Consider the following 23,465-nt stretch of genomic DNA (forward strand, 5'->3'; position numbering starts at 1 on the left):
AAGTTGCAAATACAAATATTTTGAGGATATGTTTGCTCTTTGCTAAAAGCTCTAAATTTTTTGCACAAAGATTCTAAAATTCCAAAATTTTTACTTTTTAATGAAATTCATTGTTTTAAGGGAGAAACCTTTGAGGTCCCAGAAATTGTTCCATTTCGCCTGACTCATAATATGGTTAATGGAATGGGTCCCATGGAAACAGAAGGTCTTTTTTGAAGAGCCTGTGAAATTACAATGAGGCTGATGCGAGATCAGAGAGAACCTTTAATGAGGTAATCATCTATATTTTGTAAACAATTTAATAGTAACTTTGAATGTGATTATTGGCTTCTAGGTTGTTTTCTTTACATAGAAGCTACTTTGCTGAGCCTGTGAGCCACAACTACTGAAGCCCACGTGCCTAGAGCCCATGCTCCGCAACAAGAGAAGCCACCGCAATGAGAAGCCCATGCACCGCAACGAAGAGTAGCCCCCACTTGCCTCAAGCAGAGAAAGCCCGCGCGCAGCAACGAAGACCCAACGCAGCCAAAAATAAATAAATTAATAAATTTTTTTTAAAAAGACCAAATTGTATGGTATGTAAAATATATCTTAATAAAAGCTACTATTAAAAAAAATCTACTTCAACCAGTACAGCGTATATAGGCTTTTGACTTGGACTGTCGTCAGCTGAGCTCCACCGAGGGGGGCCAAGGAGAGGCTGGAAGGGCAGCCTGTGACAGCCTCGAATGCTAGGCTGTGAGATTCGGTTGCTAAAATACTGAAGGGAAGGGCGAAAAGGTTAAAGCAGAAAGATTACTCGGTTAACATTTTCCAAATAGATTATTTATTTTAAACAATACAAGAAATTTTTCATAAAATAACACTGTCATCCCAACAAAACTGCCAACAGCTACAGCCACAGCAGCCAACCTTTGAACCTACACCAAAGTTCAGAATATAAGGTATAAGAACAAAGCAAGCAAAGTGAAAAGTTCTTACAGATAAGATTAAATCAATAGAACCTTAATATCTCCTTCAGCTGATGCAACAAACTTCTCCAAAACACCACTGGGACCTTCTGGTGCCAGCAGTTTGGGGTTTAGTTTATGTTTGACAGCCATCAGGCAAAGCCCTTGAGTGTCTCTACACACCGCTACATAAGTGAAAAGGACAAAGAGCAGAGGAAAAAGAGCTTTCTGAGTTTACTATGCTGATTGGCTAAGACAAAGTAATATATAATAGACTTGAGATGCAAGAAGCACTGTGTCAATGCATACACACACACACACACACACACAAACACACACACAGAGCAGCCAAACCACTTGAGATAGGATAAAAATGAAGTCGAATTTCAAGATTCAGTAAAGCAGAAGTTCTGGAACACTATTTACAATTTGTCTATAAAAATCTTTGTGTATATTTGACCACTGTTTCATTAAATGATACATTCCATTTAAATAGCAGTTCTGAGATTGGTTTCCTTTTGTTGTAATCATTCTCCAAAAAATACACATTTAAATTTAGTGACATAGTATCGAAGCCTTGGAAATGCTTCGATTTTATACTCCTCCTCTGAAGACAAGGAGACATAACATATTATTCAAATCATAATCTTTGTTTTTTTTTCACTTTTTCCTCTGAAAAAAAGGCTTTTCCTCTGGGAAAGTCTTTCAACTTCAAAACCTTTGGAGATAATTTTTTGGCATGACTTCTTGACTCTGTCACAAATGGCTTTGAAATATTCATCATTCCTCTCAGATGATAAACAATGGCACTGCTTCTATTGCTAAAGACAAAGGGAAAATGCCTCTAGTTTCACGTGGAATCTCTTTAGAAAGAACTCCTGAAACACTGTAATAGATACCTCTCTGGGTACCTGCCCAGCCCATGCTCACTTTGTGTTAAAATGGCCTCTAGTAACCATGATAGTACATGAACCAGAGCTCTTGGCTATATGACTGGATCCCAAGTGGACACCCAGCCCAAGATGCCAAACAGACCCTCTCACTCGAAGACCACAGACTGTCTCTTGTGGCCTTGAACTTAGTCACCATGTCCTAGGGGGCTCAGGAAGCCATTTCTGCTCCACATGAGGAGAAACAGAAATATGGGGGGAAAGAATAAAGTGAATATGGTGACAAGAAAATATGTTTCAGGAGAAAGACAAAGACATACAAGAACACAGATGCCGACCAGCTACTATTGTGTCTGCCATCCTTCCAGTCCGTATCAGGCCTGGCTATACTTCCTGCCCTTGGGCACCATGGAGTTCACTTAATTCCTTATAAAGACAAACAAACTCTTTATTTACGTTTGTTCCAATGGGTTTCTTATAACCAAACAGTCCCTGATTAAAATAAATTGTTAGTATGAAAAATAGAAATTTTCAACAAAAGATAATTTCAAATTTGAAACCAGTGTTAGGAAACCATTTGATTTCGGCCACAGATTTGCTTGATATAACTTAAAATATTTCACTTATCTCTCTTTATAGTTACATAATAGTGTTACTCAAAAAACTTGTAAAATTGAGAATATTTCAGAGTTCTGTCACTTCCTCACCAAACCTCTTCATTACCATATCCAAAGAATGAACATGGTCCATTCATTACACAAACACAAATTCCCCTCTAAATACCAGGCAATAAGGTACAGGTTACAAATAAAATACGAGCAAAACAGCTTCACACCCGCCCTATTTAAATAGGACACAAAAAAACACAAACACAATAATTTCTTCAAGAGTTAAGTGCCGTAGCGCATGACTATTTTTACAAATATGCATTTATAAAAATCTCGCGGATCTTCCTCTGTGAATTTTGCTGTAATGGGCATATTTTCACTCATTTTAGTGGCACCATCTTAGATCTTAACATTTGTTTTATTTAAATCAATTTCATCACTGATGATTCACTTCTCCAATCCTCTTTAAGTAAGTACCAGTTGTCTCTTCTACAATCATGAAATTCAAGGACTTTTTTTTTTATTAATTTTTATTGGAGTATGGTTGCTTTACGATGTTGTGTTAGAAGGACTTCTCTTTATCAGATATCCTTTGATATCTTCCATGAGAATCTTACACAAATTGGCAATGCTTTCAATGCCCAAGTTTTCTCTTCACATTGAAAAGAGCTGAGGAGACAATAACGTCATTCCTAATGTACTGTAATCTTCTGGTCTTTTTTACTTCAATTATTTCATTTTACATGTGGGTAATTCTGTAGGAATAAATTCATGAATTCATGAGTAGAAATGTGCCCTCTCCTTTGTCTTTCATTCTCACTATCATTAACTGCAAAATTTATAGATGAACTGTTTCCTAGTATATAAAATATCTCAAAATATAAAATTTGGTTACATAATACTGTCATTAATCTGCTTTGAGAAGGCAGAGTAAAATATATAAGACAAAATAGAAACAGACTCCAAATCTGCAAAGTACTGTACGTCCTTCCTATTTTCTGAATTGTTAAGAGCAATGTTCCAATTACAAATTCCTTGTACAATAAATAACTTCTAAAGATTGAATTTCTGTTGGCAAAAGACTGATACAAGAACAGAATGTCACATTCTTATTTTTCCAATTCAATAAACTTTTGTAAATACAGTTTCCATAATCAATTGTCTTTTCCTTTTATTTGGCTATGCGCTGCTTAAGGTTAGGAGTCTGACTCACCTTAATGTGCAAGAATCTCAGTATATAAAGTTCATCTATTACTCAATTATTATAGAGCATTCTACAGGCTACATTAAGTCTCTAGCATATAATGATGATATCAAGCAATAACTTAATAGGACATAACTACAAGATATGGTAAATACCAGTCCAAATACCCTTATCACCAATGTTATAAAAGCTTACAGTAGTGAGAGGATACAGGATACTAGTAAATGCTTCCTAACATAAACTCATACAGCTAGAAGGATCTTTGTGAAGTCACATTACTTCTGGCTCAAGACTGTGGACTGACCACAAACATTTACTTCCTCTCTCTCCTAAGACCCACCCTCTCATTAAATGATAGTGGAGAAACAGAAAGATAAAAATCAAAAACAACAGGAGAGTGAAGAGGAAGGGAAAACAGTAGCAACATTTCCACAAATTCCTAGAAGGCAGAATGCAGATGGAAGAGTAGTACTTGAAGAGACAGGGCAGAGAAAGCTTTAGTTGCAATAATGAGAGGAAGAGGCTACTGATGAGAAGGAAGCCATCTGTCCTGGTAAAGCCATAAAAACTTGTAGTCATCCGGTGTAAGGAGAGGCAAGAATGAGACAAGGGGCTAAGAACAGGGAGACTGACTAAAAGCTCCACAGGCAATAATCTATATACCCATCTCCCAAAAATGGCATGGTGGCCAGATATGTATCCCCAGGAAAAAAATATAGAAGACTTTCTTAAAAACCAGAATAAACTATTTGGGGGAGAGCTAGAACAGCTGAACTCCAAATATGACACGTAGGGGTGCTCATATTAACAGCCTGCCCACCATTAACCCACATACCCTATTAAGTCCTGCCCATACTGAAGTCCCAATCAGAGTTTTATCATGTTTTAAATATAAATGGACAACCAAAACCCATCTTTTATTTGAGGAAAGGCTATAGAATAACAGAGGTTAAAAAAAAAAAAAGATGATAAAAATATAATCCCTGGGGAAAATCAAAATAATTCAGAAAACAGAAAAAAAAAACTATATCCTTCAAAAACTTTTAAGATACTACATTCATAAAATAAGAACAAGATGTTGCAAAAGAGAAACAGAGCTCTTAGAGCTCTTAAAAATTAAGATACCTGGGCTTCCCTGGTGGCGCAGTGGTTAAGAATCCGCCTGCCAATGCAGGGGACACGGGTTTGAGCCCTGGTCCGGGAAGATCCCACGTGCCATGGAGCAACTAAGCCTGTGTGCCACAACTACTGAAGCCCATGCACCCAGAGCCTGTGCTCAGCAACAAGAGAAGCCCCCGCAATGAGAAGCCCATGCACCACAACAAAGAGTAGCCCCCGCTCTCGCCACAACTAGAGAAAGCTCAAGCACAGCAACAAAGACCCAATGCAGCCAAAAATAAATAAATAAATAAATTTATTAAAAAAGAAAATTAAGATACCTAATTATGACTGTGGTAATAAAAAATTATCAGAGGAGCTACAGGAAAGGTGGAAGGATGGAGGGAGGAGTGGAATCTGAGCAAGTTGTTTGAGACTGTGGTCCAGCAAAATAACAAGGTAACCTGTTTACCAAGACATAATTCTAAAAACACAGAATTTTCAATACACAGATTCTACACAAGGTCAAATCCAAGAGAATAATAAAGGTAAATCCCATAGTGATAACTACAGGAGCAGGCCTGCAGAGTAATCATTCAAGCAATTTGTGGACAAAGCACAGATGGCAACTGCAGATTTAGAACAGACAGTAAATTATCACCCTTGACAATGCAAAAGGAAAATAAGAGAAGACAGAAGTTGGGAGGGTGAGGAAGAGGAATGGAAGGAAGGTCAGGGGCTAATATCTTCATCTTATAAAGTGAGGAGCCAAAAGACACCGTCTATGGTTAACGGGAAACTAAATAAAAGCATACTAAGTGGTCATGATCACTGCACAGAGATTTTGCTTAAGTAATAACAGTGATAACTGTGTGCCAGGCACTGACTGGGAACTTTTAGGAGCTGTTCACTTAACTATATAATACAATGCTTTAAATGATCCTTTAAAAAAAAAGAAAAGAAAAAATTTGAAGCTACAGGGTAACCAACACAGGAACCAATAGTGGTGGTAAAATTACACTACAGAGGAGAAGAGAGAGATAAAGGGTGCAGTGAAAATAGGCTGATACCCTATGCATCAGAGCAGAAAATCAAAAGATAGTAATATCTAAAATTGATAAGCCAAGAAATAGAGGCATAAGCATATTACTTAGATATGTGGCGATCATCCCCAGGAGAGCTAAACACTGAAACAATTTTTTTTAAATATTTTAAGTGGTTCCCTTGAGAAAGAGGACTAGCGTTGGGGAGAAATGGAACAGAGGACTACTGTTTTCATGTATTAAAAAATGTTTGAATTATTTACATTTTTAGTAAATGCGAATGATTTACTTTGATCATTTTCTTCAAATTTAGTCAAAACTATTTTTCCCCCAAAAAAGTAGCAACCTAGTCTGTCCTACTACCTCAGACAGGTGAAATTCTTTTGTATTTTAATGGTTTCCAGAGAATGATCTAACAATGAAAGGTTAGCAAGTCAGCACGTCACAAATTTTTTGGTTCACGTTGCATTTGGTAAATTAATTTAAAGTGATTCTGCGAATACTAAGATGTGGCCTTTCCTAGCCTATAGTGGTCTGAAAGACACTGCTTACCCGTCTGTCCCACCTTCAACATCTTTGTTCTTTATTCCTCTGTATAAGAATTGAGAGACTTTCATATCCCATTCACTAGTACAGTTTCAAGAAAGAAAATTCCTGATGAGATTATTGATACTAACCAACCAAAGCTATCATCATTTCCACACGAGGCTAGAGCTTCAGTACTGGTAATTATGGCAGAGAAGGGCTGATGCAACCTAGGCAGATGCTGTAGATGGTGGACTAAATCCTACAGTAAGTCTTGCATACTATTCATGGAGGTCACAAACCAGTGGTTCAAGAGCTCAAGCCAGCCCACAAACACATGGTTTGGCCTGCATAATGCTGGCCCACATTGTAATTTTGAAGAAGTGGCCTACATCTAAAACTGAGAATTCAAATAAAAATTCAGATTTCTGCCTTTTCTCAATAAATCAGTAAGGGCAACCCCTCGAAACTGGGTAGGAGTGCCCCAATTTGCCACACCTAGGCTGCTTCCCTCATTCATGTTACCAGTCTGGCCTTGTAGCCATTTGTATTTCTGACCTTTGCTATAAAAGATAAAACGTGTGCATGCCCACTTGACCACAATTTACTCCCTGCCAACTGCCTTACTTTGTTTTTGTTTTGTTTTGTTAACATCTTTTTTGGAGTATAATTGCTTTACAATGGTGTGTTAGTTTCTGCCTTACAATGGTGTGTTAGTTTCTGCTTTATAACAAAGTGAATCAGCTATACATATACATATATCCCCATATCTCTTCCCTCTTGCACCTCCCTCCCTCCCGCCCTCCCTATCCCATCCCTCCAGGTGGTCACAAAGCACCGAGCTGATCTCTCTGTGCTATGCGGCTGCTTCCCACTAGTTATCTATTTTATATTTGGTAGTGTATATATGTCCATGCCACTCTCTCACTTTGTCCCAGCTTACCCTTCCCCCTCCCCCTATCCTCAAGTCCATTCTCTAGTAGGTCTGCGTCTTTATTCCCGTCTTGCCCCTAGGTTCTTCATCACCATTTTTTTTTTTTTAAGATTCCATATATATGTGTTACCATACAGTATTTGTTTTTCTCTTTCTGACTTATTTCAATCTGTAGGACAGGCTCTAGGTCCATCCACCTCACTACAAATAACTCAATTTTGTTTCTTTTTATGGCTGAGTAATATTGCATTGTATTTATGTGCCACATCTTCTTTATCCATTCATCTGTCAATGGACACTTAGGTTGTTTCCATCTCCTGGCTATTGTAAATAGAGCTGCAATGAACATTGTGGTACATGAGTCTTTGAATTATGGTTTTCTCCGGGAATATGCCCAGTAGTGGGATTGCTGGGTCGTATGGTAGTTCTATTTTTAGTTTTTTAAGGAAACTCCATACTGTTCTCCATAGAGGCTGCACCAATTTACACTCCCACCAACAGTGCAAGAGGGTTCCCTTTTCTCCACACCCTCTCCAGCATTTATTGTTTGTAAATTTTTTGATGATGGCCATTCTGACCGGTGAGAGATGATATCTCAATGTAGTTTTGATTTGCATTTCTCTAATAATTAATGATGTTGAGCATTCTTTCATGTGTTTGTTGGCAATCTGTGTATCTTCTTTGGAGAAATGTCTATTTAGGTCTTCTGCCCATTTTTGGATTGGGTTGTCTGTTTTTTTGATATATTGAGCTGCATGCCTTACTTAGACTAGAACTAGGACTGAAAGACAAATTTTCAAAAAGTGGTAAATCCTTCTGATCAGTATCTTAGGAGATAACACCTAAAAGCCAGAAATAAAAACTAAAGCACAAAATCCAATAGCTAGCACTGTAATCTACATTTTTCAGTAGAAGAGTCATCATTTACTTACATTTTAATGTCTCTCCAGCATATGGTATGTGCAATTTAAATCGGTCACAGTTGGGTCCAGGAGTCAATGACGTGCAGCTTTAAAAGAAAGAAAGAGAAGAAAAGAGTTTCTTAAAATCCCGCGTATTTACAATATTTAATAAGTTAATAAAAAGTGATCCTTAAAGACAACCGATTAAAACACTGGCTTATAGAACAAAATAAAAGCCCTTAATGGTCATGGAGGCCAAGACACAGCAAGACTTGCACTCAAACAAATAATTCATTTCTCCCACAATAAAACCTATATGCCTTCTAAAAATAAATAACAACACTGCTTCAACTACTTCTCTCAAAGAAGTGTATCTCGACTTTGAAAACAGGTATATGATCCAAAACAGGTCTGTAGTCTTTGATGTCAAGAGCTGTAAAAGAAGAGTAGTTTTATGGTCATATTTTAAATATAGACTCTTGGTTTTCACTCAGTTAGTACTAAAAAGAGCCCACTTGTGGTCTTTTTCTAGTACCAGATGGTTTTCTCTCTTTTCCCGAAAATAAGGCGCTTCCTCTAGATTTGGCGCCCCATAACTTACATCTGTAGCAGAGCACAATGCACTGCACTCAGTTTCAGATAAAATGCAAATCTAAAAGGGGGGTGAGTTAGTCACCCAGGTCTCAACAGCTTGTTTTTTTTTTTAATCTATTACTTAACAAAGTTATACAATACTCTTTGTTCTTTACAGAGATTTACTTTGTAAGATATCTCTCGTAATCTTCTGAGTCATAACTTCAACTGCATAACAGCAGTATTGGCTTCATAAATTAATAAAATATTAATATGAAGTCAGTCAAGGCAGTTGTATGTCTTCATTTAGTCCAAAAAAAAGCAAGGTTTTTAATTTGTAAAGAAGGCTAATTTTCATTCATAATTCCAAAACTGCCTATGAAACATTTCTGAAAAAGAACCTACAAAAGTAGTTTAAGGAATGGAAGCATTGTTAGAACAAATGTACAACTTTCCGAGATGGCCACTTTGAAGGGCAACAGTCATTTGAAACTAAATTTAAGAAGTGCTGGCTCGAAAAAAAACTAACTGAGATCTCAGATTAACTATTACTTTTTCCCAAAACTATTTGAATGTGAAAGAGAAAAGAAGCAGAGAGAAACTTTAATGTATTTAACATAAATCACTAGGTTGATTATTCCTCTTTACCTTTAGGGGCCAATAAAAATATTAGTTTATAAACTAAACAAAATTGCACTAGTCATTGCAGAGTAATCTACTTTAATGTTTTACAGGTTTTAAGAACACAGCCTCCTTTACCTTTCAATATAAAAAATTCTTCAGGGCACATTTTATTAAAGGTACTAAAATATTTCTCTTATAGTATAATCTTTTCTAGCTCACAACATAGTAGTCCTTTGAAAACACTTATGGGAAACACATAAATTTTCGCATTATAAAATACAAAGGGACAGAAATGACCCTATAAGCAACACTAAGAATTTTTTCCCTTATATTCAACCAGCAATGTTTTTAAATGATTTTTTTTAAAAATATTCAATCAAGTGTCTTTTGGGGTCTTGAAGATCATCAAATTACCTACACCGCTTAACGACTGAAGTTATTAATAGTACAGGAAATCCTCAGGATTAATCTGATTCTGGTTTGTTTGAATAACTCATCCTTCTTCAATGTGAATTAGGTTTCTAAATTCTTCCATTCACGGTGGGGCCACACTTTATATTATTCACTTTATGCCTTAACCATGACTAGGAAAGTGTTTTTGTGCTCTGCCTCTTCACCTTCCTCCCTTCCTACTTGAAGGGCTGGTTCCAGCCACCTCAGGGTGTAGAAAAATACATTCCTCCACCTGCGTGATTCACTCACTGATTCTTTTCACTTAGATAAGATTTATTGAACATTGTTCTATGTGTTAGGAATACAGGGTGGACAAGACAGACAAGAGCTACAGTCTCACAATAATTAAATTCTAGCGAGGGACGGAGAAATGATAAAAAAAGAGACAAACACACAAAGATGGTTTAAGATTGCTAAATGTGATGAAGAAAATAAAGCAGCGAGCTGCAATAAAACAGGAGCCACATTACACTGGAAGACTGGGGAAGACCCCTGGAGGAGGTGAAATCCGAAACCTGAATAACGCGAAGGGGCCAACCATGAAAGCTCTGGGGAAGAGCGTTCCAGCTAGAGGAAACAGCTGGTGCAAAGGCGTGAAGGCAGGAACAAGTTTGATATTTCTGGGGGAAGGAATCTTGCTAAGTCTGGGCAATGCGGCTAGGGCAGAGTGACTGAGAGAGAAAACAGCAAAAGATTAGGACAAGAGATTAAGCAAGGGACAGACCACGCAGAGCCTTGGAAGTGGTGGCGGCGGTTGATCCAGGTTTTACTCTAAGCACAAAGGAAGGTTTTAGGAAGAGTAATATTATCTGATTCTAAGCTTTTAAAAGATTACCCAGTATACTGTATGGAAAAGGGAACTGTAAAGAGGCAAAACGGAAACGAGGAGACCAGAAACGAGTCCATTTCAGGCCAAGAATGATGCTAGGTACTTGGATGAGGGAAACAGCAGTGGCAAGGGAGACCAGAAGATTTATTCAACAGGGACAACTAGCGGAGAAGCTCACGTTTAAGGAGAAGGGAAGTCAAGAGCTGAAAGTGTGAGATGACAGCCAAGTCTCACATGGACACAGAGGCAGATCCATGGGTGGGCCAGCCAATCTATACAGGCCACTAACACAGCATGAAAAAGAAGAAAAGATAGAAGAAAAACTCACCTTAGAAGAGTCCTATTGTTGGAAAGATCACTTACTCGAAGTGGGGATGGTGTCAGGGGTAATACTCCTCAAACAGGAGTATAAACAGGTTATGTCACTAATCTCCAGTGAACTGTAGGGCTTCTGTTTTGCTGAGAGGTATACACAAATTTGGGGCCAATAACTGAACTGTTCAAGGGAACAGAGGCAAGAAAGGCTAAGCTGGTCTCTCTCTCCTAAAAAGTAGTCAGCTTCTCCTCCAATTAAATACTGAGAAAATTATTTAAAACATCTTGTTAGGCTCTGTCTTTCATATTACCTAGGATAAATAGCTTTATGGGAAACAAACCAATGTCATGTTACCTAAAGGTTCTTTTAAGATTAAACCAAAATGTTTCCCCTTTTTTAATTACCTCTGTCTAAAACTGGTTTTGGATGGACTTCCCTGGTGGCACAGTGGTTAAGAATCCACCTGCCAATGTAGGAGACAAGGGTTCGAGCCCTGGTCTGGAAAGATCCCACATGCCGCGGAACAACAAAGCCCGTGCATCACAACTACTGAGCCTGTGCTCTAGCGCCCGAAAGTCACAACTACTGAGCCCGTGTGCCACAACTACTGAAGCCCAAGAGCCTAGAGCCCATGCTACGCGACAAGAGAAGCCACCACAATGAGAAGCCCACACGCCGCAGAGAAGAGGAGCCCCCGCTCACCGCAAGTAGAGAAAGCCCACGAGCAACAACGAAGACCCAATGCAGCCAAAAGTAAATAAATAAAATTTATTTAAAAAAATAAAATAAAATTGGTTTTGGTCATGTTATTTAATATACCATGAAATTTCAAATCACACTCAAAGAGTGTTTTTCTGTTAATCAAAAAAGGGCACGGGTTAAAAAATACTGAAAACCACATATGGATAGTATGGCTCCACGTACGGAAAAGATAGATCAATGTGTGTGTATTCCTATGTACATAACAGATTTCAAAAGGACCGTCACCAAAATGTAGCAGGATTTGGGGTGATTTTTAGAATGTTCTTCAACTACCTTTCTGCATTGTTTTGATTAATAATGAACATGAACTATTCTACAATTATATAAATATTTTAAAGCTAAATACATTCTTTTTATATTTGTCTCAGGAAACTTGGCTATGATGGCTTGATTTATCTTTTTCTTCTAAAGTGCTTCACTCCTCTTCAAAAGGAAAGAAGGCAGGATGATCTACCTATAAAGAGTCTACAGGTAAAGTATATGAAAGTCTTTACATTGTGATATCACAAAATGTCACATTTGTAACATTTATTATCTCTCCACAGTTTCTTATGTGGCAGGGTTTGGGAATGGCTTGGCAGGGCAGTTCTGGTGTAAGGCCTCCCATGAAGCTGCAGTCAAATGCAGTTACAGAGAACTAATACAGTGGGAAAGTTCATTCTCCTAGAAAGGCACTTCCTTACACAAGCATGAAAATGCTAGTAAATAAAAAGCTACCAACTTCATTAAAATTATATTTGTATAATGGCAACTTGTCCTAACACACAGTTAGAGCTAAGGTTTAAAAAACCAATATTCCAAACTGAGTATCTTTTAATAGTAAAATAATTTTTAAATGACTTAGAAATTGCTGACAATTTAAATGTAATTTCAAATTTGTCTCTCAACTATATTTTTTTGTTTAATTTTTTTTTTTGCCACGCCAAGCAGAGGCTTGTGGGATCTTAGTTCCCTGATCAGGGATTGAACCCACGCCCTCAGCAGTGAAAGCACGGAGGCCTAACCACTAGACCGCCAGGGAATTCCCTCTCAACTATACTTCTTGAGTGCTTACTACAGGTCAGGCAGTGTGCTGGGCACTGGGAATACAGCAGTGACAAGAACAAAACACATATCTTGTCATTATAACATAAAAAGGATTTTTGGATGAACTATGCTCTAAAAATGTATCTTTCACTAAATTCTAATTACCTCAATATCTGGGGACTCAAGATTTTAAAGTTTAACATGGGGAAGAACAAAGTGGGTTGAGTTCCCTTTAAAAAGATTATGCAAGTGGGAATTCTCAAGTGGGGATTCAGGTTAACAACAAATCAGGCAGTTTACTCTGGTTCTTTATTACAGAAATTGCAGCTAACCATTGGCACGTTGAAATGCTAAGCATAATAACCTTCTTATACTCTCGTTCCTATGATCTCTTGTTTTACATCTAATCACGACCCTCAGTATTATTATTGATCTATTTTCTAATTGTGGTTTGTTTTTCCTACCAGATCTAAGATTCTTGGTGCCAAGAACTGCTTTACAGTTTTTAAAAATGTCTTAGTACAGCATCTAGCACAGTGCTAAGCACCCAGCACTGATGAAATTCTACTGTATGATTGTAATCATCAGCTAAACTCAGAAACTGTCATTTTACAGATGACAACAGATTAGAAACCACTTCCACTTCTGGCCACATCTTATTCTCCTAGGCCTAAGCATCTTTTCTTTTTTTTCTTTTTTTTTAAGTTTTATTTATTTATTTTTGGCTGCGTCAGGTCTTCATTGCTGTGTGCAGGCTTTCTCTAGTTGTGGCGAGTGGGGGCTAATAATCTTCATTGCAGTGCACGGGCTTCTCATTGCAGTGGCTTCTCTTGCCGTGGAGCACAGGCGCCAGGCGCGTGGGCTTCAGTAGTTGCGCCTCACGGGCTCTAGAGCACAGGCTCAGTAGTTGTTGCATGGGCTTAGTTGCTCCGTGGCATGTGGGATCTTCCCGGACCAGGGATCAAACCTGTGTCCCCTGCACTGGCAGGCAGATTCTTATCCACTGCGCCCCCAGGGAAGCCCAAGCCTAAGCATCTTTAAATCATCTTTAAATCTCTAGAATCCAGGGCTTCCCTGGGGGCGCAGTGGTTGAGAGTCCGCCTGCCGATGCAGGGGACACGGGTTCGTGCCCCGGTCTGGGAGGATCCCACATGCCGCGGAGCGGCTGGGCCCGTAAGCCATGGCTGCTGAGCCTGCGCATTCGGAGCCTGTGCTCCGCAACGGGAGAGGCCACAACAGTGAGAGGCCCGCGTACCTCAAAAAAAAAAAAAAAAAAATGTTAGAATCCAGCAGCACTGGTGTCCAGAACGTGGCTACTCCACCGACTATGTATGGAGATAAAGGTTTGCTGAATGAAAGGTTTGCATAAGACTTGATTCCCGGTCTAGTGCTCTTTTCCTGACAAAAACTGATGATTTAACTGGAATTGGGAAGGCGCTCTCATCCTCACCTCTGAGAAAGCTGAAAGTGTGACTATTTGTGGAAGGTCCTCCCTTTGAAGAGTTGTGCATGCAACTCAGAATTTAAACTTAAAGTCATTACCTAAAATTACTGTTTTCACAAGAAATAATAATAACAACAACAGCTAACATTTGTTGGGCATTTACTATGTGGCGAGCACTGTTCTAAGTTCTTTAATTAGATTAAACTATTTAAGCCCACGGCAACCTTCAGAAATAGATGCTATCATTATCTCCATTTTACAGATGAGGAAACTGAGGCATACAGAAGACATGCAACTTGCTAGTAAGTGACAGAGCTGCGATCCAAGCCCAGGATGTCCAGCTCCAGGGCCCATTTTCTTAACCACCAAACTAAATCATCTCTCAATAATTAAAGGGGAAACCATCAGACTTACTGGAAAATGTGAATTATAACTCTTTTCAACAAACGTGTTTTTATTAAGTACTTATAATACTGGAAAGTAAAAGCTGACAATAAGTTGCCAAAAAGTGTCCAACCACATGTGCTTTAATGAAAAGAAAATGATTTCTCAGTAATAAGAACTGTATACATGTAAATCAATGATGCAAAAGAGGGAACAAGGCCCTTATAACTTGATTAAATAGGTGCTACAATGTTGACACTCTTGATTTATTCAGCAAACTCTTTAAATAAATAGTGAAACATAAATTTGGATTTGAATCCTCTTTAAATTATTACTTGTTCCTAATTACTGGGATCAAACTCAAATTAGTAGAGTTTCACTGTAAAGAGGAAAAGGTAGGCAATTTCACAACACTTTATATGATATGAGTGACAACCAAGAATTAATCTTGATTAACAAAGTTATATGAAGATATTCTACAACATTTAAGACATCAGCATTTTTAAGACAATGCAAAATATATGCTTTCTAGCTTAATGCTAAACCTATTATTTGACATACTTTCTGGAAAAAATAATGACAAACCATTTCTATTCTTCAAGCCACCTAAAAAGAACAAAGTAGATGAGTCTAGGGTTCCTTCCCTGAGTCTACGTCAGTTTCCTTTACCCTGACTATTAATTCACCATTTGGCATGTTCTCCTACATAGCTTCCTGTTTTCTTGATAATGACGTTTGTGCTTAACCAACAATATTTAACAGCAGCTAAGAAGGAAGTCTTCAGCTTTGGCAACCTAAAATAACAGGTGACTATAAAGAAAAAACAGGCTCAAAGACCAATAACTGCATTTTAAATAACTATTAAGTTATAAATTAGAGTGAATTATTGTTAGTTGATATTCAGCACATTTCCATTTTACAGAATTAATTTATTTTCTCTGAACTAAATCCAACAACAATAATTCCACTCAGACTAAATCAGTTTCAAAATTATCAGTTTCTAGACTGAAATTCAGCAGTATTAAGCAGTAAAGAAGCTAGAAGACGGAAGTAGGATATCTTAACAGCTATCTAAATAATCTATAAAATGGGCATTTTATCTGTGAAGGCATCTGAACCTCTGATTCACAGAATCTTTCACCCTCAGTCTTGGAAGGGAATTATGGTACGTCTAAGTTGACTATATCAAAACCCACTAGGTCAAGTCTTAGGCCTTTCTACAAGAAGACTCATGAATTAAAATTGGTAAAACGAGGCAGCAAAATCACACTGAAGTAGATGTTTTAGATCAGGGGTCCCCAACCCCCAGGCTGCGGACCAGTACTGGTCCGCAGCCTGTTAGGAACCGGGCCTCACAGCAGGAGGTGAGCAGTGGGTGAGCGAGAGAAGCTTCATTTGCCGCTCCCCATGGCTTGCATTACCACCTGAACCATCCCCCCTCCCCCGTCAATGGAAAAACTGTCTTCCATGAAACTTGTCCCTGGTGTCAAAAAGGTTGGGGACCGCTGTTTTAGATCATTATCCAGGAGAATGAAACTACCTACTTGATGACATATGATGTTCCTGATATACCAAATACATCCTCTACATCTCTAAAGCCTAAAATCTATTTCTGGGCCCTACTAGAAAGTGATAGATTTAATTCTTAGCATAGGAATCCAAAATGCCATTACCAGAATAAGTGAGTCAGCCCAGAATGTTTTAAAAATTATAAAATTAAAATATTCAAAAATATGTGTTTGCCAGTTCATGTGGCATCAACTGTTATTCTCAGTTTCCATGCTATATCTCCATTTATAAATGAGAGATTTCAACTCTACTTTAGAGTAGGGAGTATTTTTAAATCTTAGTAGGTGTTCCTATAGCAAAAATGTGGTTTAAATTGCAATATGATTTCAGTAGGAATGATGGGCTCAAATACTATTTTTAGCAGTTAACTAGGAGGGGGGGAATCCTTTAACTTTCTGAGATAGATGCTTAGCTCATTACTGTCCAACCTTTCTTCTTTTCTAATACGTGCATTTAATTCACTCTGCTAACAGAATAAAAAAGAAAATTAAGAGGATTATCTCAATAAGTGCAGGATAAGTGTTTGACAAAATTAAATATCCATTTATGATTTTTAAAACTCTTTGAAAACAAGGACCAAAAACAGAAACTTCTGGGGCTTCCCTGGTGGCACAGTGGTTAAGAATACACCTGCCAATGCAGGGGACACAGGTTCGAGCCCTGGTCCGGGAAGATCCCACATGCTGCAGCGCAACTAAGCCCGTGCGCCACAACTATTGAGCCTGCGCTCTAGAGCCTAAGAGCCACAACTACTGAGCCTGTGTGCCACAACTACTGAAGCCTGCGTGCCTAGAGCCCATGCTCCGCAGCAAGAGAAGCCACTGCAATGAGGAGCCTGTGCACCGCAATGAAGAGTAGCTCCTGCTCGCCGCAACTAAAGAAAGCCCACGTGCAGCAACGAAGACCCAATGCAGGCAAAAATAAATAAAATAAGTAATTTTTTTAAAAAAAGAAACTTCCTTAATATGATAAAGGCCATCTACCAAAAACCTACAGCAACATCATACTTAGTAACAAAATGTTAAAATTTTCCCTTTGCGATAGAGAATCAGACAAGGATATCCTTTCTTACTACTTTTACTTAACACTGTACTGGAGGTCCCGGCTAGTACACAGTATGTAGCATGGGGAAATAAGGATATAAATATTAGAAAGGAAGAAATAAAACTATACTTATTTGCAGATAATATGACTGCATGTAGAAAGCTTTTAAAATCTTCATCTGCATCATTGGAAATAATATGTGAGTTTAGTAAAGTTGCTAGACAAAGAACATACAACAAAAATCAACTGTATACTGTATATGTACATCTATATACCATCAACAATCAGTTAAAAAATTAAAACTTTTAGAAAGATGCCATCAAAAATAACATCAAACAATCGAATACATAGAAACAAATGTCACAAAAGATGCACAAGAACACTATTTAGAAAGCTATTATTAAGAAGAAAATAAAAAATGAACATAGATATCGTGTTAACAGATTAAGAGAAACATAATGACAAGATGATAGTTCTCCTTAGGCTGATGTGAAACCTGAAAGGCAGATTCTAAATGGAATGTTAAGAACCAAGAATAGACCAGATTCTCTTGAAGAAGAAAACTTGAGAGAATTATTTACAATAACCAAAAGGTGGAAGCAACCCAAGTATCCACCGACTGAGGAATGGATAAACAAAATGTAGTATATACATATAATGGAATGTTATTCAGCAGCCTTAAAAAGAAAGGAAATTTTGGGACTTCCTTGGTGGTCCAGTGGTTAAGAATCTGCCTTCCAATGCAGAGGGTTTCGAACCCTGGTCAGGGAACTAAGATCCCACATGCCACGGGGCAACTGAGCCCTCGTGCCACAACTAGAGAGTCTGCGTGCCACAACTACTGAGCCCACACGCTCTGAATCCCACGCACCACAACTAGAGAGAAGCCTGTGTGCCACAACAAAGAGCCTGCCCACCGCAACGAAAGATCCTGCGTGCCACAACTAAGACCCGATGCAGCCAAAATCAATCAATCAATAAAAAGCAAGGAAATTTTGACATATGTTACAACATGGATAAACCTTGAAGATATTATACTAAGTGAAATAAGCCAGTCACAAAAGGACAAATACTGTATGATAACATTTATATGAGGTACCTAGAGCAGTCAAATTCAAAAAGACAGAAAACAGAATGATGGTTGCCAGGGGCTGAGGGGAAAGGAGAAATAGTGTTTACGGGGTACAGAGTTTCAGGTTTGCAAAATGAAAAAGTTCTAGAGATGGATGGTGATGATGACTGCACAACAGTCTGAATATACTTAATGCCACTGAACTGTAAACTTAAAAATGGATAAAATAGTAAATTTTATGTCATATTTTACCATAATAAGGAAAAAAACGCAGGAGGAGAACTTACTCTATTGGGTATCAAAAATTACTATAAATCATCAAAATAACGACATTGGTACAAAGACAGACAAATAGAACAGTGGAACAGAATAGAGAGTCCAGAGAAAGATCCTCACATATCTCGACAGTTGATTTATGACAAAGGCATCTTTACACAGAAGTAAGGAAAGGAAATTGTTTTCGATAAATGGTGCTGGGTCGACTGGGTATACTTGCAGTGAAAAATATGAAACCTGATCCCTATCCTTGTAATATTCCACAAAAATCAAGTCTAAGTGGATTGAAGCTCTGAATGTAAACAGTGAAGAAAAATATTTTTAGAAGATAACTTGGGATGGAGAGAGATAATGTAAGAATATCTTCAAGAACCTGGGGTGAACAAAAATTCCCCAAAAGCACTAACTATAAGGGAAAAGATGGGTAAACAGAATCACCTTAATATTAGATCTCCTGTTCATCAAAAAACACCATTAAGGGAGTGAAAGACAAGCCACAGAGTGAGAGATGATATCTGCAACATATAAAATTGATTAAGGGCTCATATCCTGACCATATAAAGAACTCCTGTAGTGTTAATAAGAAAAAGATAACTAAGTTAGCAGACCCAAAGGAGCACTTCATAAAAGGAGATCCAGGGGTCTCCCTGGTGGTGCAGTGGTTGAGAGTCCGTCTGCCAATGCAGGATCAATAAACTTATGAAAAAGTGCTTATGGAAGTTCACATTTTCCTTTCATATAATACTAAATCATTTTGAAACAGCTGTTTTCATGATCTTCATCTCTTTTGGTGGGGGGGAGCGGTACGCGGGCCTCTCACTGCTGTGGCCTCTCCCGTTGCGGAGCACAGGCTCCAGACGCGCAGGCTCAGCGGCCATGGCTCACGGGCCCAGCTGCTCTGCGGCATGTGGGATCTTCCCGGACCAGGGCACGAACCCGTGTCCCCTGAATCGGCAGGCAGACTCAACCACTGCGCCACCAGGGAAGCCCTTCACCTCTTCTTTAATTGAATTTTTCTTAACTCTTATGGAAACATTTCCAAAAATATGTGATTGGGGATACACATTTCCTTACTCCAAATCAATTTATAAGTATTTGTTGAACATTATTACTAAGATAACTATATAAAGTGTTACACCTAACAGGTCAATGGTCCATGGTCTGTCTTCAAGTGAGTATGTAAGACAACGCACTAGGATGCAGGAAGAAAAACTTAGGGGAAAAGAGTGTGTGTGTGTGTGTGCATATATATGTATATGTATGTGTGTGTATATATATATATATGCAATATATGTATATGTACATGTGTATATATATATGGACAGAGAGAGAGAAATTAATCCTTACCAATATGTAGTATACAGATTGACCCTGGCACTCTCTTTCAGTTCCCATGTAGTTGTTCATGTGCCTTGAGTTTAAAAAGATTACTTTTTCAGGTATGACAAGTGAAAATGCCATGTTAAAATTACGTAAATTATGTTTACAGTAGTGCTTATTTCATTTTATATCATTTTTTAAACTTTTATTTTATATTGGAGTATAGTTGATTAACAATGTTGTGCTAGTTTTGGGTGTACAGTAAAGTGATTCAGTTATACATATACATATATCTTTTTTCAGATTCTTCCCCATATAGGTTATTACAGAATACTGAGTAGAGTTGCCTGTGCTATACAGTAGGTCCTTGTTGATTACCTACTTTATATACAGTAATAGTGTGTATATCATTCTTTTTAATATATGTCATATATGTTTTATAATATACAAGTATGTTTTATAATTAAATAAATATGCATGTATTCGGGGTTCATAATCAAATTATTTGAGGTACATAATCAAAAAAGATCACTGCTATAAGAGTTACAGAAAGGAGTCTCTATTCTCAAGAACCTTGAACTGTAATCAGAAGACAAAAATCAAACCTGTGAAAGTCAAACACGGCACAATTTAAATAACAATCCAAGACAACAATAGATATAAGTCACAAAGCAATTAACATGATTAATTGCCAAATTAGTGGTTAAAGAAAATAAGCACAATAGGAGTTGAGACAGCAGAGAAACCACTTTCAGCAGGTAGTCAAGGAAGGTTCACTGGAACCCGGGCTCTAAGAATTAATTGGATCTGATCAAGAGAGAGGAAGGAAAAATAAGTACCTGCAAGTGTCCTTAAATAGGGCAAAACCAAGGAGACAGATGCTCTGCTAAAACAAAAGCTCTATAATAAACTAGAGTACATTAAACCTTGGATCCCTTAATGCTCAGCAGCCTACCTGGTGGCACACAGGAGGCACCTGAAAACTACTGCATATATAGTACAGGTGAGCAAGTGGAGCCGGAGAGGACAAGTGTACTCCAAGGTCATATCAAAGTTGAAACAAATTACATAAATGTCCTGGACAGATTCCTATTCCAACTGTGGGAATGCTGGTGATTCTTACATTAAAAAATATTATAGGGCTTCCCTGGTGGCGCAGTGGTTGAGAGTCCGCCTGCCGATGCAGGGGACACGGGTTCGTGTCCCGGTCCGGGAAGATCCCACATGCCATGGAGAGGCTGGGCCTGTGAGCCATGGCCGCTGAGCCTGCGCGTACGGAGCCTGTGCTCCGCAAGGGGAGAGGCCACAACAGTGAGAGGCCCGCATATCACACACAAAAAAAAAAAATTATAGAAATCCCCAGGGACAAGGCCAACTTACATACTATTTTTTACAATTAATGTACAACATAATTTTAGAAAAAGCTATTTTTATATAAAACACTTAATTTGTTCAATAAAAATATTCCTGTAACAGTTTTAGGCCACCATTTTCATTCCTTGACCCCAAACATGACCTAAATGGATGTATTCCCTATTAATACTCTGAACTCTGCTTTATATTTTATACCATTTATAACCTATATGCTAAATCCCAATCTCAATTCCTGCTCCTTACAGGAAAGGACTGGAGAGTATTTATCTTGGCATGCTCCAGTGGCTCACGTTCTCAAGGGAATGAACTAGCAGAGCTTTGATCTTTCTCTTATTGATTTTCATGATATTCGTTTTATTTGTTTGTATCTCCACAGTGCCTCACACTTACTAGCTGCTCAGTATATTACTTCTCATAAAAAATAAATTTGAACACTGCTATATTTAAAATAGATAACCAACAAGAGCCTACTGTATAGCACAGGGAACTCTGCTCAATATTCTGTAATAACCCAAATGGGAAAAGAATTTGAAAAAGAATACATACATGTATATGTATAACTGAATCACTTTGCTGTACAACTGAAACTAACACAACATTGGTAATCAACTATACTCCAGTATAAAATAAAAATTTAAATAAATAAATAAATTTGAGTGAACATGAACAGTGCAAAGGCAGGGTACAGAAAAGAATAAATGGAAAACTGGTAGGGGACAGGGGAGGACAGAGAGAAGAAAAAACAAGAAAAAGTAGAAGAGTGAACTGCAGTGGAAACAGACAACACAGTGGAGGTAAAAATGGAGAAGGGGAGAGAGAATGGGAGAGCGGAGGGAAGAGGGAGAGTTAATAGATTCTGAAGTGTCATTAAAGGATTCCCTTTCCTGTTGGTGAGAGGTGCTTTCCAAAGATGAAAGAAAAGTTTTTTAAATTCTCAAATTCTTCTCTTTAAGTGATTATGAAAAAACTTAGCATCTGCTATATGAGCATATCTGGAACTACAAGATAATGGGACAAATGTGCCATCCACGGATTTCAGGTGTAGGTGGTTTTAGAGGATTTTTTTCTTAGATTGCCATTTGAGATACAACTGTTATACACTATGAATTTTAAAGCCTCGTGCAGGTTAAATAATCGGTCTCTTCCTTGGTTTCCTCATCTGTAAAATGGGGATGATAGTCACACTCCATGGAGCTGTTATGAGGATCCACTGACTTGATATATATAAAATGCTTAGAACAGGGCCTGGTACAGAGTACGTAATTACTGTTAGGAGTATTCAAAAGCACAAATTGCAAAACCAGAAATATGGAGAAGGAAAGTCTATCTCAAACACTGTATTCATTAAAGCCTTAATTTTGCTTGGGTAATAATTTTCAGAATTTAAAGCAAACAAGCAAAAAAAAAATCTTCAATTGACCCCCTCACCTCACTACTATGCCTTCTTTATTCCACAGACAAAAATTATCAGAGGGGGTCCCATCGTGCAGAAATTGAATCAGAGCAGTAAAATGATTTTCCCAGGTCCCAAGTCAAATCTAATGGAGCCCAGGATGCCCCTCATATTGCACAGCAGGACCCACAGGGGAAGAGAGAGAAGAATATCAGCTGGAGGATGTAAGTGGTGGCAGAGCCGGAAGAGAACAGGAGCCATCAGAGAAAAACAAGGAGGGGAAGCCTCTAGTCTAGACCAGAGGCTTTCACACCTTTCTGATACACAGTAAGAAACTTATATATCACCACTTTGTACCACCACTCACTACACACACATGCGCTGAGTATATATGTACATATATGGGTACGTGTGTATACACGAGTGTCTATGTGTCTATATATACAAATTGAAACATTTTTCTGTAATACTTAGCTCTACTACATGAAATGCACTGATATTTTTTATTCAATTCTATCCTATTTCATATTTTTTTAATGTGGATCGAGACCCACTAAAATGATTTTATAACACACCAATGGGTTACAACCTGCCAATGGTTTGCAACACAAAGCTCTGTCCAATGCAACCTCAGAGAATATAATTTCCAGAAAAATGAAGATAACAGTACTGTACTCCACACTGGTTAAAACCATCCCTCAAACACGTCATTCAGCTCTAGGTATTACACTTTGAGAAGTAGAGAGACTAACTGGATCACATTCAGAAAAGCCAACAAGAATGGTAAAAGGACACAAATCACATGGTATAAGCAAAGGCTATGTGTCAGCCTGCAGAAGAGAAAAATACAAA

General features: G+C 38.0%; 1 protein-coding gene across 8 annotated transcripts in view; it reads right to left on the reverse strand.

The window, feature by feature from the left end:
• BABAM2 (BRISC and BRCA1 A complex member 2) overlaps positions 1 to 23,465 on the reverse strand; it is a 440,694-nt gene that overhangs the window by 390,397 nt on the left and 26,832 nt on the right. For all 8 annotated transcript variants that reach the window (XR_003005855.1, XM_024764436.1, XM_024764437.1 and 5 more), the window contains exon 3: positions 8,185 to 8,261. Coding sequence is in view for 7 of the 8 variants with exons in the window: in XM_024764436.1 (XP_024620204.1) it covers positions 8,185 to 8,261 (77 nt within the window). In the remaining variant the exon portion in view is untranslated. The remainder of the gene's footprint in view (positions 1 to 8,184; positions 8,262 to 23,465) is intronic.

The sequence above is a fragment of the Neophocaena asiaeorientalis genome, unplaced genomic scaffold (assembly GCF_003031525.2).
Source record: "Neophocaena asiaeorientalis asiaeorientalis breed wild unplaced genomic scaffold, Neophocaena_asiaeorientalis_V1.1 scaffold345, whole genome shotgun sequence".
In the NCBI taxonomy this organism is placed as follows: domain Eukaryota; kingdom Metazoa; phylum Chordata; class Mammalia; order Artiodactyla; family Phocoenidae; genus Neophocaena; species Neophocaena asiaeorientalis.